General features: G+C 41.8%; 1 protein-coding gene across 2 annotated transcripts in view; it reads right to left on the reverse strand.

Annotated features, from left to right (window-relative positions):
- Positions 1-943: 943 nt before the first annotated feature.
- The window catches only part of ccdc22 (CCC complex scaffolding subunit CCDC22), a 25,058-nt gene continuing 9,041 nt past the window's right edge, over positions 944-16,960 (reverse strand). For both annotated transcript variants that reach the window (XM_084365719.1, XM_084365720.1), the window contains 12 exons: positions 14,157-14,241; positions 13,639-13,808; positions 13,183-13,398; positions 12,895-13,065; positions 10,600-10,719; positions 10,404-10,520; positions 10,223-10,324; positions 9,907-10,014; positions 8,442-8,537; positions 4,674-4,733; positions 4,509-4,583; positions 944-1,622 (listed from right to left, as the gene is read on the reverse strand). In XM_084365719.1, the coding sequence (XP_084221845.1) occupies positions 1,509-1,622; positions 4,509-4,583; positions 4,674-4,733; positions 8,442-8,537; positions 9,907-10,014; positions 10,223-10,324; positions 10,404-10,520; positions 10,600-10,719; positions 12,895-13,065; positions 13,183-13,398; positions 13,639-13,808; positions 14,157-14,241 (1,434 nt within the window). In that variant the 3' untranslated portion in view covers positions 944-1,508. The remainder of the gene's footprint in view (positions 1,623-4,508; positions 4,584-4,673; positions 4,734-8,441; positions 8,538-9,906; positions 10,015-10,222; positions 10,325-10,403; positions 10,521-10,599; positions 10,720-12,894; positions 13,066-13,182; positions 13,399-13,638; positions 13,809-14,156; positions 14,242-16,960) is intronic.

Raw genomic sequence — 16,960 nt, forward strand, 5'->3', positions numbered from 1 at the left:
GTCCTCATTCAGCGTTTGAATGGGTGGTGGGGCGTGCCTTTGCTCAGAAGAATGCTGCCCTGCAGTACGCAGATGTCTTAAGATGGCAAAATAAACAGGAACAGTTTGAGGCATTGTCTCAACTTGTGACTTATTCCTAAATCAGACCTAAATTGATATGAAACTTAAAATCAAAAATAATCAAGTCTCACATTTTTACTACATGTTAAATTCTAGGGATAGGAAAAAAATAGAAAATGAAAGGTAGGCCATACACGGCCTTTCTGTTTGTTAATAATCCTTGTTTTGAACTGACTCAAATATTGGGGAAATATCTAATTAATGGTTAGAATGTCTAAACCTTAATCTTAATTTGAACTGTTTATTTGAGTTTAAGAACTGAGCCCATATTCATAAAGCGTCCTAGTACTAACAGTTGCTCCAATTGACGAAATTCTATGAAAACTCTTCAAAATTAAGCTAGTTCACAAAGCATCTTAGATCTTAAGAGGAAGAATTCACAAAAACACTGAATGACAGTGAGTTAATGAAACACTACAGATCATGCAGGGATGTTTGTGGTTGATCTCATAAGAGATCCACTCACATCTCAGACCCAACACAACTGATAGTTGGCAACTGTAAAAATAAATACATTTAAAACTGATTTCTGATACATCTTTCCATCAATAGTGTACTGTCAAACAATTAAAGCCTTTATGTAGTCTCCCACTTGTTATAACACTCCTCACTGGTGTACTTCCTTTAACATGGTTTTACACTTACACTTGTTATCAAATAGGCTAAGTAGGCCTATCAGTAATTGTTAAGCACATTCAGGAACACTGTAGTACATTACAAGTGCAGCTGAGTACCACTGTGTTTGGGTGCAGATCATGTAGATCACTGTAGGTCCACGCTCATCATGACCAGCATCACAGATAATTCCAATAAGAGCTGTTTCTCAAGTCTTTAAGGCATCTTTATTTAAGCTGGTACCATATATACAACAATTCTTTGCTGATGGGGCTCCACAACATTCATATGCCATTCACTCAACATGTACAATTCAAAATAAATCAGACACCAAACTGCTAATGTCTGAAAATGGCAGAGTGATTCCTGTAATAAAAATTGAAAAAAGTCAAAGATTTTATTTGAATCAAGATATCTTATGAAAATATGTCATACATCAATGTGAATGAGTTTACATTTGAATAGAAAAGCGCTGACAGCACCTTCTGCTGTTGAGTGTTATGTTTCATGTGGGTACAGAGCCATCAAACCAGTGCACGGACTCTCAGAGAGCACATCTGGCTGTAGAAATCAGTTTGAAATGGAAAAAAAAATTTCTCATCTTCATCTATCCACAGGTTGTGCATTAAAATGTCAGGTTAGTTCCAGAGTACAAAAATCTGCTTGCTTTTTGGTGAGAAATCTGGAGTTCTGTTCCCATCTACAGCTCCAGCTCCAGGTTTGTACCACAGCTTCAGCCTCAGCAGGCAGAGTGGAGCAGACCAGGGCCTCCTTCAGCCTTCTCTCACTTTGGCAGCAAGTGCAGAATTCTCCTGTCGAATAGCCTTGTAGTCGTCCAGGATCCTCTCCAGGTTAGCCACTGTTTTGTTGCCGTTTTCTGTCTCAATCTGTAGATGTTTTAAGATGTAAGTGAAAAATATATTAAACTGTGCTGTAGATCTCTGAACATGAGCTGCTGTATTTTAAAAAGAATTGCCTGGAGATTTGGAGAAATACACATGTTGGCTGTCACACTTAAAGACAATGATTATACATTAACATCCCTAAAGGGGACAGTTGAAAATATAAATATAATAAAAATAAATATAATTCGGAAACACTCCATAAACTTTCACTGTTACGCAGATGATACCCAGTTATACTTATCACTAAAGCCAGATGAAACTAATCAGCTTACTAAACTCCATGCATGTCTCAAGGACATTAAGACCTGGATGACCTGCAATTTTCTGCTGTTAAATTCAGATAAAACCGAAGTTATAGTACTTGGTCCTAAACACCTTAGAGATGCATTATCTAATGATATAGCTAGTTTGGATGGCATTAACTTGGCCTCCAGCACCACCGTCAGGAATCTGGGAGTTCTCTTTGATCAAGATATGTCCTTCAACTCCCACATAAAACAAATGTCAAGGTCTGCATTTTTTCATCTATGCAACATTGCAAAAATCAGGCCCATCCTGTCCCAAAAAGACGCAGAAAGGCTAGTCCATGCGTTTGTTACTTCCAGGCTGGACTATTGTAATTCTCTATTATCAGGCTGCCCTAACAAGTCTCTAAAGAGTCTCCAGCTGGTCCAGAATGCTGCAGCACGTGTACTGACAGGAACTAAGAAAAGAGATCATATTACTCCTGTATTGGCCTCTCTGCACTGGCTCCCTGTAAAATCAAGAATAGAGTTTAAAATCCTTCTCCTCACTTACAAAGCTGTTAATGGTCAGGCACCATCATATCTCCAGGAGTTCATACTACCCTATTACCCAACTAGAGCATTACGCTCCCAGAACGCAGGATTACTTGTAGTTCCTAAAGTCTCCAAAAGCAGAATGGGAGCCAGAGCCTTCAGTTATCAAGCTCCTCTTCTGTGGAACCATCTTCCTGTTTTGGTCCGGGAGGCGGACACCCTCTCTACCTTTAAGAGTAGACTTAAGACCTTCCTTTTTGATATAGCTTATAGTTAGGGCTGGACCAGCTCTTAGTTATGCTGCTATAGGCCCAGTCCGGGGGACAATGACACACTGAGCTTCTCTCTCCTCCCCTCTCCTCTCCTCTCCTCTCCATCTGTATACATTATGCCTGTATACATGCCCCATCTCTGCATGTCACTGACTTCACTTCTTCCCCGGAGTCCTTGTGCTTTCTAGTCCTACAGGCTCCCATGGATCCTGGCCGTGCCCGGGTCGTGGATCGTGGATGCGCCTACTGCCATGGCCCTGCCTGATCGTGGATGCGCCTACTGCCATGGCCCTGCCTGATCGTGGATGCGCCTACTGCCATGGCCCTGCCTGATCGTGGATGCGCCTACTGCCATGGCCCTGCCTGATCGTGGATGCGCCTACTGCCATGGCCCTGCCTGATCGTGGATGCGCCTACTGCCATGACCCTGCCTGACACACACCACTACTGTTGATAATATTAGTCACATCTCTGTTACATACGTTCCACTACTATTATTGTAATGCATTACTACATACTATCCTTACCGTTAACCACTACTACTGTTATTACTAGTAGTCACATTTCCATTATGTGCATTTCATTATTATTGCTGTAATACATCTTTATGTACTTTCATTCCTGTCAACCATCCATTATAATTGTATACATTGTGATCTCGTTGATCTGCTCTGTACATGCAACATCTATTGCACGTCTGTCCGTCCTGGGAGAGGGATCCCTCCTCTGTGGCTCTTCCTGAGGTTTCTTCCGCATTTTTTTCCCTGTTAAAAGGGCTTTTTTTGGGGGCAAGTTTTTCCTCACTCGAATCGAGGGTTCGAAGGACAGAGGGTGTCGTCTCTGTACAGATTGTAAAGCCCTCTGAGGCAAACTGTGATTTGTGAATTTGGGCTATACAAATAAAATTTGATTTGATTTGAGTTGTACCTTGGTGGAGGTATGCGCTCAACTGAGTGCCATTCTAGTTATTATTATATTTATTATTGATTAATTAATATTATTATCAGAGTAATTTAGACCCTGTGAGTGACCTGTAGTTGGCATGTTGTTGCTCATAACCAGGTGATGAAATAATAATGAAATAATCTTGAATACCTAAACAAAAAAAGGGAAAAAAAGCATGAATTTGTGGGCTGTGTTCCAATTTATTTAGAAGGCATTTAGAACATTATTATTCTGTAATAATTACATACAGTTCTTGATTAATTATGCTAGCTAGTACATACAGTAATGTCAGTGTACACTACTCAAAATTAGTTAGGTATGGTAGATATTAGGTAGATATTGGATGTTTTAGATATTTCCCAGAATAAACAATCAAGTGAAACCCTAAATTTGTATTTTGTGTTTTGTGAATATTTCTGGTCCCCAAAAATAATACAACACATTTCATTTGACTTTAATTGTATATCCATGCACATGCAATATGCACCCATTATACAGTACTCCATCCAGGAATTGTAGAGGGTGGTCAAGTTTTTTCTCCGATATAAAGTTTATATTTTAAGTTTCTCACAAGCAATAACTCAGTTTTGCTGGCACACCTGAGGGTTTGCTCAGCTATTAGCTAGAAAGCTAATGTTATGCTTGCAAGATTCAAAATCAAGTGTACAGTTGAGGAACATGATAAAACATGATATGGAGCTAGGCTACTCCCGGTCTTTATGCTAAGCTAGGCTAACCACCTCCTGTACTTGTAACAGATGAAACTGATATTGATCTTCTCATCTGATTCTGTGTAACACAGCAAACAGGTATTTCACAGACTGTTAGCGTGTGTGAAGTGATGATGTAACAATAAAAACCGTCAATTCTACCTGCTCCTCTAGATCTCGAATCTCTCTCAAAATCGTACCGGTGTCCTCAATGGTTTGGATCAGCTGATTGCAGTTCTACAGAAGAAGAAAGATGGCATGTAACAAATTCTCTGATAAGAGTGACACATAGGATCAAACAGAAGAAACACAAACATGATGACATACCTCATGCAGGGCAGCGAGGTACTTATAGGATTTGCGGACAGATTCATCTTTTTTGGCGTCCTACGAATGACAACAAAAAAGCAGTTTTCATTTATAATCCTTGCATTTGTTATTTGCACACACACATTTACACATAACGTGTAGCAGCAGCTGACGAAACACTGGTGTGAATTAATTTGCTTTTGGATTGATGCTGGTTATGAAATTCCCATTTCTAAGTCTGTTTAAGTCAGACAACTAAAACATGAATGGTTGTTAAGCTGTCTCGGGAGGGACCTCAGTACTGCATTGTAGATGGGTGATAAGCTGTCTGGGGAAGCGACATTACTTAACACCCATTCACACCAGGGCTGTTTTCGAAACCGCATACTACCATACTGCCTACTACATACTGCGTTAGTATATACTGTATACACTGTATACTGTATACTGAATGTGGGATTCAGCATGCTACTTCAGCAGACCGACGCCGTTCACACCGCAGTATGCAGTATGCAGGTTTCCCAGAATGCATTTCGTGGCGCCCGGCAGCGGTAGTTGTAAAACAGGCGCAAAGCTGTTTTATTTCTCGCTGTAGCGCTGTTAATATGACACTTTATTAAGTTTTAATATTTTTTCATGCGAGAAAGTAACCGTTTAGATCCCCAATGTGCGGTTAATTTACCCAAATGACGGCTGTTTAGTAATTTGCCTCGATGTTTTCGGAGAAGTGAAGCTCCGGAAGGAGCGGCTCGTCTCAGAGGCAGCAGCCCCGTCTCCAGAGTCGTTCCACCGGCCAACATGCGTCGTCGACCCGGGGGAGACAGCAGGCCAGTTATCTTAACCGCTGCTCTTTGAAGATTAAACGCTAGAGGAAAGCTTCATGTTTGTAGTGGACAGTATACAGTACAGCGCTGTCTCGGGAGCGCTGTATGTACAGAAATCACCAAATATTAATAATAAAAAAGTAAGTACTCTGTTTAATTAACAGAGTACCTTTTTTCATTTCATATGTACAACAGCCTGGATTTCTATTGTACCTATAGCTTTCGTCACAATAGTCAAGTAGCTTATGCACTGTACTTGTTGTGTGAACAAATATAAACGCTGTACTGCTCGTGACGAGGACGTCATGATCCCGGCTCCAGCGCATTGCATTGTGGGAAACAGTAGGCAGAGAAGTCTGGTCGGATGCATACTGGAAATATTTTCCGAATCAGTACGACATCCGGGAACTTTTCTCATACTGCAGATTTTGCTTTTGTTTGCATACTGCATACTACATACTACATTTTGGCCAAATCAGTACGTACTAGCAGTATAGTATGCAGTTTCGAATACAGCCCTGGGCTCACCTAGCCCTAGCAACCCACATGAAGGCAGGTTAAGTCAACGACCAACACTGACAACTCTGTAAGGACACTCCCACACAGAGTATAAAAGCCTGCAACTCCCCTCCAGTTAGTTAGAACTGAAGAAGCCTCTTGGATGAGAGGTGAAACGTTGTCAAGAAACTGAAACAAGTCCAGTTGACTACGATATTAAGGATTAAGGCCGATTCGCGCGTGGGTCACGATGTTTTTTCCGCGGCATGGTTTACAGACAGGCATCCACGGGCAGCTCTGTGTTGCCGGAAGACCCTGCAGCACATGCAGACGCGTTACCCCTCCCCCACTGGAAGAGTGGTGAAAGCGGCATTGCCCAGGAGGCTGCTTCAGAACAACGGTAAGTTTTAAACTTTTAATTAGCCTCTAACTGTTAAACTTAGTTGAAATATTGGTAATGAAGTTATATTAGTAGTAATGTCAAAGTTGTCAATTCAGTTCCATGGTGTTTGTAGGAGTTTAAATCAGCGAACGCTGGGCTGAGATGTGTGTTGTGTGTGTGTGTGTGTGTGTGTGTGTGTGTGTGTGTGTGTATGTGTGTGTGTGTGCGCACTCTCTCCCTCAGCAGAGCAGAGTGGAGCAGCCATTGCGGGGCTATCAGTGGTCTTTAGTGTGTACTAGAAGAACTTTAATGATGAGAGAAATGTTCTATATGTAGTAGGGGTGCAACGGATCAAAAAACTCACGGTTCGGATCGTTTCTCGGATCAGAGTCACGGATCGGATCATTTTTCGGATCAGCAAAAAAAAAAAAAGACAAGACAAATAAACATAACTTTGTCTTTCGTTTATTATGTAATTCTCTCTCCTCTCCTGTCTCTGTCCCTTCAACCTCTTCATCTCTCTCTACATTTACAGTAGGTTACAGTTTAGCATCTCTATTGGCTATCTGTTGCATCTGTAGGCTCGTTCACTATTTTTCTCATTCTCTTAGCTTATTACAATTCTCACCTTTCCTCCTCTTTGCCTGATCATCCTCTGCCTTTCTTGCTGCAACAAATGATAACTTGGATTGATGCAGCCTCTTACCACTACGCTGCATCTTTGCTCCGATTCATTTAAGTGCCGTTCTAAAAATAGACCTGCAGTCACGTCGTGACCGTGTTTACTTTCGGTTTTAATGAAACGAAACTTAAGGAAAAAAGTACAGAGGACATGACCTCGGTGTCCTCAATGGTGGCTACGGCCCTGACCTCTTTCCTTCATCATTATATTTGAAAGGGAAGCCAAAATGCTCCCATACAGGGGATTTAAATGACGAGGGGCGTTCAAGCTCCTCCGTTCCTCCGCTCGCGTTTTTTTTTTCGTAAATCAATCCGCGGATCACGTGTGTGCCGAACCGAAGATATTGATCCGAACGGATCACGGATCAATGATGATCCGTTGCACCACTAATATGTAGTACAAATTTGTGTCAGTGTTTCGTGAAAACGTGTTAAGAGCCGTTTGCTGCCGTTGTCAATCCAGCAGTGGTGGAGTTTTTCAGTCAGTGTCAGCTCAGCTGACATGTGTGTGTGTTTGTATGTGGAGGGGGGGGTGCGCGTCTCACTGGGGAGGAGCAGCCATCACATCGATGAGAGATTTAACTGAAACTGTGAGAGAAATGTTTTGTACATGGTTGAATATTTATTCCTTTTAAAGTTGATAATGCCGTTTAAAACTTAAACTTGATCATTTTGTTGCTTAATGTGCTTCTGACATCACACTTATTTTCCTGCTGATTTATGTTCTGGTGTTGCCAAACCTGACAGCATAGTAGCCTAAGACATGATCACTTTATTTTGTGCAGAAAAAATTAATTATACCTGTCTTATCAGCAAGCAATGCATCATCAAGGCTGTGTTGTAGATATTGATGAAAAGGTGATGATATGGGTGATATGAATGTAACATGATGCCAAAAATATGGATACTGATTGAGACTAATCTGTGTTTTTATTTATTCTTCATACAGATGGCAGAACGCAAGAACCCGGTGTGGCAACATTTTAGTGAGCCACCAAAGCACTTTTTTTCATTTGAAAGTATGTGTGGTGTAAAGTTGAACAAAGCTGTTTAATCCTACTGTGTACAATAGTTGTTGTTTTATTTATGCTACAGCTTAAGCTTAAATTTTACTGTTCAATAAATGTTTGTTTAAACTTGAGACCTGTTATCATTGTGTCATTTTTTTAATGTAAATTGAGGGAGCAAAAGCAGTATCGGCCCCAAAAATCGGCAGTCCATAATCTGTCATTGGCTAAGGGTGATGGAAAAAAATCGATATCGGCATCGGCCCTAAAAAACCCATATCGGTCGATCCCTATACGATATAGCACTTAGAATTACCATGACCTGGATGACTGAGAACCTTCATCAACATCTAAAACAGAATGTTACATGTTTGGTAAAGAAGCCCTCCAATACCTTAAAGACCAGCTCATCAGTAACAGCAAAGGTCCTGTCCAGCTTTCCTGTCAGGCTGTTGATCTCTTTCTGGAGCTCCTTAGTGTCTGACAAAATCTGCAACAAAGTGAACACAGTGTTGATGACAAGGGACACTACAGATGATACACAGCACATGCTGAAAGCTTAAAAGTACAGTTCACCCAAAAATGAAAATTCAGTCATTATCTCCTCCGTCCATGCTGATGAAAGTCAGGTGAAGTTTTGTACTCCACAAAACATTTCTAAAGCTTCCCAGCAAAACAGCATTGCAGCATTCCCCTAAACAACTGAAGTAAATTAAAAATGTTAGAAAACAACTGGTGTAATCCAAGTCTCCAGAAGCCCTGAGATCCCAAATTGATTTGAAAAGATGTCATTTTTACCCTGATGCTTGTGCACACACTAGGGCTGTGCAATTAATCGAATTTTGATCATGATTTTGATTTTTGGGTCAAACGATCTCCAAACTAATATAATCGTATTGAAACAATTTATTTGGCATTTTTCGTTGTACAGTAAGCCTAGAGATTTTCTGAAAGAGACGCGCATGCGCAATTCAGTCCCTCCCCCAAAGCATTCAACGCAGCCCTGCTAACTGGCATTCGCTCAAGTTACGTTTTTCTCTAAATTACATAATTACATAATCGCCATCAGTCAACAGGACGCTGTCTGACTCTGTCACTCGCGGGGAGGGAGGCTGTTTTCTGGGGGAAAGTTCACTTCAGACACTTCACGGTATTTTTTTCCTCATATAAGACACAACCAGTTACTACGTTACTGTTGTTTGGTCCTGTAACGTTGCTTTGTGGGACATTTCTCTATTTTGTTGAGTGATGGACCTGTTCAGTTATCAGACAGTGAACACCATCAGACCGACACACCCCCGCTCCGCGCCGCCGGCTTATCCGTTCACACTGGTTCGGTTCGCCAATACTGCATGTCAGACATCAATCTCAGACACAACAGTTGGATACATATTTGTAGCCTACATTATTTTCAATTTGAACATTTTGTATTTTTCGATTTGAACATTTTATGTATTTTTTTGACAGAAATGCTGAATAAATGCATCATGTTTCCAAACTCAAAAATAATCGTTTATATAATCGTGATTTCAATATTGACCAAAATAATCGTGATGATGATTTTTTCCATAATCAAGCAGCCCTAGCACACACTTCAGACGGGGTCCAGGCTAATGCTTTCTGAGCTGAGCAGCTACGGTGAATATTTCAGCTTTAAAAAGGGTGTAAATAACTATTTTTTAAATCTCAGGGCTTCTGTGCAACACTTTGATTACACTGGAGGAGCTGTATGAAGACTTTTTTTTTTTATGTTGTCAGAATATGTCACCTGTGTCTACAGTTCAGCTAATCAAACTTGCCCTGTATTTCTTTGCTTTCTTCATGTATGAATTGTGTGCATCATTTGCTTTCAGCTTTACCTTTGTAATTTCCTCCTTCTGTTTTTTGATGTTGCTGACGATCTCCAGAATCCTCTGAGTGTATGCTGACCGAGACGCATCCTGAGGAAGATTTTCTAACTCTGTTACCTGCGTTGGAAGAGAACAAGCACAAAACATTGTACATTCAGCCAAAAGATAACCAATTGTGCAACTCCTAACTGTAATGTAGCATTTCAAACAACCCTACAGCAACATAATACTTCCTACTGTAACCTGTGAGTAGAACTGTACTAATAAGAATCAGCTAAAACTTATTTGCTTTCTTTCAAAAGAAATGCATAAATCCAGTCCATACCAGTTGTTTGTATACGTCTTCCTTCTTCTTGGCCTCCTCTGTAGACACGCGTATTTTGTCATGTAAAGACTTGATTTCAGACAGCTTTCTGGAAGACTCCAGCTGAGGAGAATGAGCAGAATCATAATGCATTTTCACTGGAACAAATTAAGCCAGAAATCTTTTTCAAGGCACCACTAACCTCTTGGTTGCTGCAGATTTCTTTGAGTCTGCGGTGTTCGTCAATGAGTGGAGCACGGTGTTTCTCCCACTGAGAGGCCAGGTTCACCACCCGCTTGGCACTGGCCTCCACCAGAGCCTGGAGCAGGAAACACACAGGTTTGTACTAAATCTGTGCACCCTACCTGCTTTGATGATATGTCCCTCAGCCCTCCTACCTGAAGCTTCAGCAGGTTGTTTTCTGCATCTGGCAAAAAGTCGATTGTTTTCTTTTTCACCTGCATCCTCTCCTCTTTTTCAGAGTTTCCCAGCTCTCTCTGCTTCAGCTCATCCAACACCTGCACCAAAACACATCACACATGTACATTGTGCTCATTTTGCTCCTTTTGGACATTGTGCCTGCTGTAATAGACGCTCTTATCCACAATAACTAAAAATGACCCGTTTCAAGAGGGTGCATGAACAAACAGGTCTGATACTGTGGGCCCCCAGACAGAATCCAGAATCCTGTATCTCCTACCCCCACCCCCCCAATCAATGGATCAATGGTGTGCTTTTGTCACACCTATTGTTATTCTCTATCTTGCCTTTATTTTGGGGAGAATCAAGCTCTAATTATTGAAACTACAGTGCCCATAATTTGGGAAATGACAAAGTAAAATGTTACTTCAAGATGTGAACAAAATCAGAATCGGCCTTATTGGCCACGTACGTGAACACATATAAGGAACTTGACTTACACAGAAGGCCATAACAGCTGAGGACAAGGACGACAAGGTCGTGATTCTCTGGCAGTTAGAAATCATGAAAAAAAAGATGCTCCTTCCTTATAGGTCTAAGAGGTTGATGATTACCTTTATTTGACTGAGTGATGAGTCGGAGAGCCGTTGTCTTTAGAGCACCAGCAGCATTGTCCCTCACTGTGTCTCCCCTTACACTCTAACCCCTGGTTCCATTGGTTGTGTGTCTGTCTGACACGTCTATGACATTACGTGTGCAATGCTATTTTGCTCTGTCCTCCACGCAACTGCATATCCCACCAAAAGCGGAGCCTACTGCCGGCTGGTACAGTAGGCCTCCTGAGATTTTGCTTATTTCGTCACATTCTCCTTGATTTTTGTGCTTCTACAATGGGTGAGTAGGCTACGTACTTAAAGGCTCGGTAGGCAGCTTATTTTTGGCAATATTGGGCAAAAACTTCCATAATAACCTTGGGGATAATAATAAATGAAGCGATGTGAGAGAAGAACAGACCTCTGCGCCTCCTCTAGGCTCTGTTTTCAGCCTGCAAAGAATCTGGCCCGTAACGAAAGACTTTGACCAATCACAGAGCAGCGGAGAGAGCGAGCCCTGTGATTGGCTGTTCTACTAAAGCAGATGCATGTTCACGTCTCTTCCGTGGAAACCCAGTCTGCAGCAATGGCAGATAACCGGACAGGAAAGATTGCGATTCCATGGTTGAAAACACCCGCTTTCAGCGCAAAACAATCTAAGAAGAGGATTGGTTGTGTGGGCTGATTTACCATGTAAACAGCCAGGTGACAGCGGCTACCGATAACACATTAGCGGAAGTTGCTAATACATTAGCCTTCTGCTAACCGTAGCCAAAGGCATACGGCTGCTGCTAGTACAAGATCAAGTTTATGTTGTTACGTTAGAGTCACTAACACATCGCGACCGTCTTATGAACTAATTCAGCACTGTTCAGTATTGCCTCTTGTCGACATGGGGATAACGCATTTTATCCCAGAAGTATAGCTACAAATGATTTGTGTGTGTGTGTTTGTGTGTACATGTATGAAGCGCGTGCATCAGATGCCCGGGTGGAATCTAGGGGTAAAGCTCCACTGGGGAGGCGCCTAACAGTTCAAAAACCTCTAAATGTTAGTTATCCATCAGGAATGGTTTATTACTGGTGTTTGTACAACCATACAGGTGAGGAGGATAAAAACACCATTTCAATTCTAAATTGAAATTGATCAAAATTAGCTATTTTTTTCTCTCAGAAGTCAGAAGGAAAAAAACAAAAAACTTCAAAGACAACACAGTTAGGTTAGGTTATCATTAGACTGCAGGTGCAGTTCGAGACACTTATCCAGTGTGCACTAAGACAATGAACTGACTGGTAGCAGAGGTTACTCCGACAGTTGGAATTGTTGGGCTTATTTTCTTTTTGGCTGGACCACTACAGCGGCCTTTCAAAATTAATTTTGAAACAGTTATTGCATCACTGAAGGGTGTTTCCAACTCAGCTGCATCAACCCATACAGAGCATCCTCTGTATGGAGGATATTTTTTTAGTCATAATTAAAATTCCAAATAAGAAATTAAAGGTAACATAAAACAATTAAAAAGATTATTATTTTACTACACAACTAGGAATAATCAAGTCATAAATTAACTTAAAAAGAAAAAGTAAATTGAAAAAAAAACTTAAATAGTCAAATAAATAAATAAAATTAAAATTAAAATGCAAAAGCTGAAAAGGAAATGCTCAGGTGTGTGCGTGTTACCTGTGTACGAGTGACACACATGTGCTTCATGTCTGCTGCCAGCTGGTCAACATCACTGCAGAGCTGCTGGAACTGCTGCTGGACTGACGTCAGCTCCTCCTGCTGACGGAGCTGGATATCACTCTCTGACTGGTGCCTAGTGGGGGTGGAGCTGGTTACTGGCGCCGCCTCCTGTGAGAGAGAGAGAGAGAGAGAGAGAGAGAGGCAGGCAGGCAGACAGATTATTAAACTCTTCCTGCAGGGACATTTGTTTTCAACCACGTTGTATTTTTGCGATGTGCTCCTCACCTGTGTGAAGGTGAACTTCTGGGTGTGGGTGAAATGGGTGCCCTTGGTCAGAATGTGGTCAGAGGGGGCAGTACATCTGAAGGCCTGCAGTAGCTCCGACAAGTCAGAGGTGAAGGAAGGACCGCCAAAGGCACTTTCAGCAGAAGGCAGCACAGCAGAGCGCAGTTGCTCCATGATGCGTTTGTGCAGCCGGGTCTGTTTCCTGCAGCGATACTCCTGTTCAACAACAGACACACATTAAACACGGGAAGCTTTAACCTTGGATGCACTAGTCTCACAGAAACAACTATGTCACTTATTTGGAGTGACAGAGCCCACAAAGACACATTTCAATATTTTACTGTGGTTCTAATGGATATTTTACAGAAGCTATTACAGGTAATTGCACCCTGCTAATTGTTTTCAGAACATTTTCAGAGATCACGGTACAGCAGTAATAAACCACTATGTATTTGCCTGTGGTGTGAGGCGAGACAGAAGTCCCTGACTGTTCCACTCGTTGTCCCACTCCTGAGCAGCACTCAGTTCAGCTGTGTGCTGCTCCAGTATGGACGTCACCACAGAGGCATGATGGGAAGGCTGAGCGGTCACAGGAGGAAGAATGTCCTGCTGGAAGTCCTTCACCTCTGCAATACACACAGCATACACAGAAACTTTTTGATGGAACTTCGTCCTCTCGTGCATCATTCCATAAAAACAGATGGGTTAGCTTCTAGTCTGGCCATAAGCTCACATTTAGCCTCCATAAGAGAACATTCTGACACATTTTCCACCAACTGAAACTAAAATTATATCAACATAATAAATAAGGAAGAGTTTTTTTAAACATCCACAGATGGCCAATTAAAAATAATTATTCACAAATTACATCACAATGTTATGGAAAGTTGCTGCAAATTTTTGAACTTTAGACCAAAATAATGAGGAAAACTCTGAAGGACGATTTTAACATCACACACCAGTATGAGGCCTACCCTTCAGTTGCTTCTTTCCTAGGCCTTGAGTGCACTGGGGTAAACTGAGAGGCTGCACATGGAAGCAGTGCAATGATGCTGGACTCTAAACAGGAAAAAAGTTCAACTGTTAGAACAGTCTCTGTCTGAGTAAAATAGTCTTGGTCAAAAGTTTCCATACACCTGCAAAGGACATGTATATCATGGCAGTCTCGACATCCAATGATTTCTACAGCTCTCATGTTTCTGTGATGAATGACTGGAACACAAACGACTTTGTCACAAAAAAAAAATTCAGGAAGTTTGGTTCTATAATGAATTTATTATAGGTCTTCTGAAAACATGACCAAATCTGCTGGATCAAAAATATATACATACAACATCTTCTGAGTGATTCTGATTGATAACAGCTGGTGACTTTTCTGGGTCCATTTTAATAGGGCTGTTTGATACAGCCATTAGACTCAGCCACAAACACTACAATGGGAAAGGTTAAGGAGCTCAGCATTGATCTGAAAGAGCACGTTATTGATTTAAACAAGTCAGGAATGTCACATTTTGAGCTATTTCAAAGCAGTTACAGGTCCCAAGATCAACTGTACAAACAGTTTGTAAGTATAAAGTGCATGGCACAGTTGCGTCACTGCCACAATCAGGAAGAAAACACAAACTATCACCTGCTGCTGACAGAAAACTGGTCAGGATGGTCAAGAGTCAACCAAAAACCACCAAAAAGCAAGTCTGCAATGAATTAGAAGCTGCTGGAAGACAGGTGTCAGTGTCCACAGTCAAGTGTGTTTTACATCAACATGAGCTGAGAGGCTGCTGTGAAAGAAAGAAGCCCTTGATCCAGATCCAGCACCTTAAAGCTGGACTGAAGTTTGCTGCTGATCACATGGACAAAGAAAAAACCTTCTGGAGGGAAACTCTGTGGTCACATGAAACAAAAACTGAGTTGTTTGGCCACAATGAGCAGCAATATGTCTGGAGGAGAGGAGGTGAGGCCTTTAACCCTAAGAACACCATACCTACTGTCAGGCATGGTGCTGGTAGTATTATGCTGTGGGACTGTTTTGCAGCCAGTGGATCTGCTGCTCTAAATAAAGTAAATGGAATAATGAAGAAGGAGGATTATCTCCAAATCCTTCAGGAAAACCTCAAACCATCAGCAGAAGATTGGGTCTTGGGTGCAGTCGGGTGTTCAGGAAAATGACTCCAAACACACGTCAGAAGTGATAAAGGAATGGATCAATCAGGCTAGAATTTAGGTTTTGGAATGACCTTCCCAAAGTCCTGACTTGAACCCCATTGAGAACATGTGGACTGTGCTGAAGAACAGGTCTGTGTCAGGAAGCTAACAAATTTAGTTGAACTTCAACAATTATGTCAAGTGGTTGGCATGTGGTTAAAAATTCAGCCAGAAGACTACCAGAAGCTTGTGGATGGATATCAAAAGTGCCTAATTAAAGGGAAAATGGCCGAGGGGCTTTTATCCAAATATTAGAATTACTGTATGTATATTTTTGACTCGGCAGATTTGGTCACATTTTCAGAAGACCCATAATACACAGAGTTAAACATGGAGTGACCAAATAGATGGTGGTGGCCTTTTCCAGCAAGTAGAGGGAGCTGGCTGCAGCTGCCATCAGCACAATCCACGGGACAAATGTTGAGCTTGTGGAGGAATACAAATACCTGGGCATAATTTTTGACAGTATGTTTAAATTTGCCTCCAACACTGAGGAGATCCTCGGGAGATGCGAGCAGCAGCAATATCTCCTGATGAAGCTCAACACATTTTGGGGTCAATAAGAAAACTCTACGGACATTTTATTACTCCTTCATAAAGAGTGTCATCACTTTCTCCATCACCTGCTGGTTCCACTCCATAAGCCTGCAAAACTGGACACGCCTGCAGAGCACAGTCAAAGTCTTCTCTAAAATCATTGGACTGCCAGTCAGAGCACTTTCCACTGAGGACAGCTCAGGATACTTCAGGTAGTGCTGGGCCGTACACGGTTCACACCGAATACCGGTGTATATTTTCGTTACGATATGAATTTTTAATGTACCCTCATACTGGTGTATTTGATTACACAACGTTCGGAACACTACGCTGCGCGACACTGTTTCAGACCGGACCCTTTTCAATGTTGCGCTTGTAAACATGCATGGTGCGACTGCGAGGCTGGTGAGGGTAAACCGTAGTGCTCTGGTGTTACGTTACGGTGAAGATGGATAGGATAGACATTAGCCTCATTCACACTGCCGTTTGTATGCGGGGATCCTGCGCCAATTCTCCGCATCCTCCTTTGTGTGAAAGTTAATAAGTGTATAACTGTACAGGTCCTTCATTCAACAAAATATAGATAAATGTCCCACAAAGCAACATTACAGGACCATACAACAGTAACGTAGTAACTGGTCCTGTCTTTGGCAACTTATATGAGGAAAAAAAATACCTCAGTTATTTGCGGAGAAGTGTCTGTCCGACAGACTATTTCTGCCCGAAAAACAGCGTCTGTCCCCGGCAAAGACTTTAACTCACCAACTGTTTGTCGCGGTGGAACAAATCACCACGGTGGTCAGACCCTGCGACCGAGACTTCAGTGAACTTTCCCCCATAAACAGCCTCCCTCCCCTCGAGTGAAAGAGTCAGACAGTGTCCCGTTTACTGATGGCGATTATGTAATCAAGAGAAAAACGTAACTTTGTCATTTGCCAGGGTGTTTGGTGTGTCAGGATCCCAATCACGATACATTATAACAGCATCCACATGATTATAAACAGTCAGTGGGTACATGTTTAGATTAACAGGAGGACAC

The sequence above is a fragment of the Pagrus pagrus genome (genome assembly GCF_965226575.1).
Source record: "Pagrus pagrus genome assembly, chromosome: 11".
NCBI classification, from domain to species: domain Eukaryota; kingdom Metazoa; phylum Chordata; class Actinopteri; order Spariformes; family Sparidae; genus Pagrus; species Pagrus pagrus.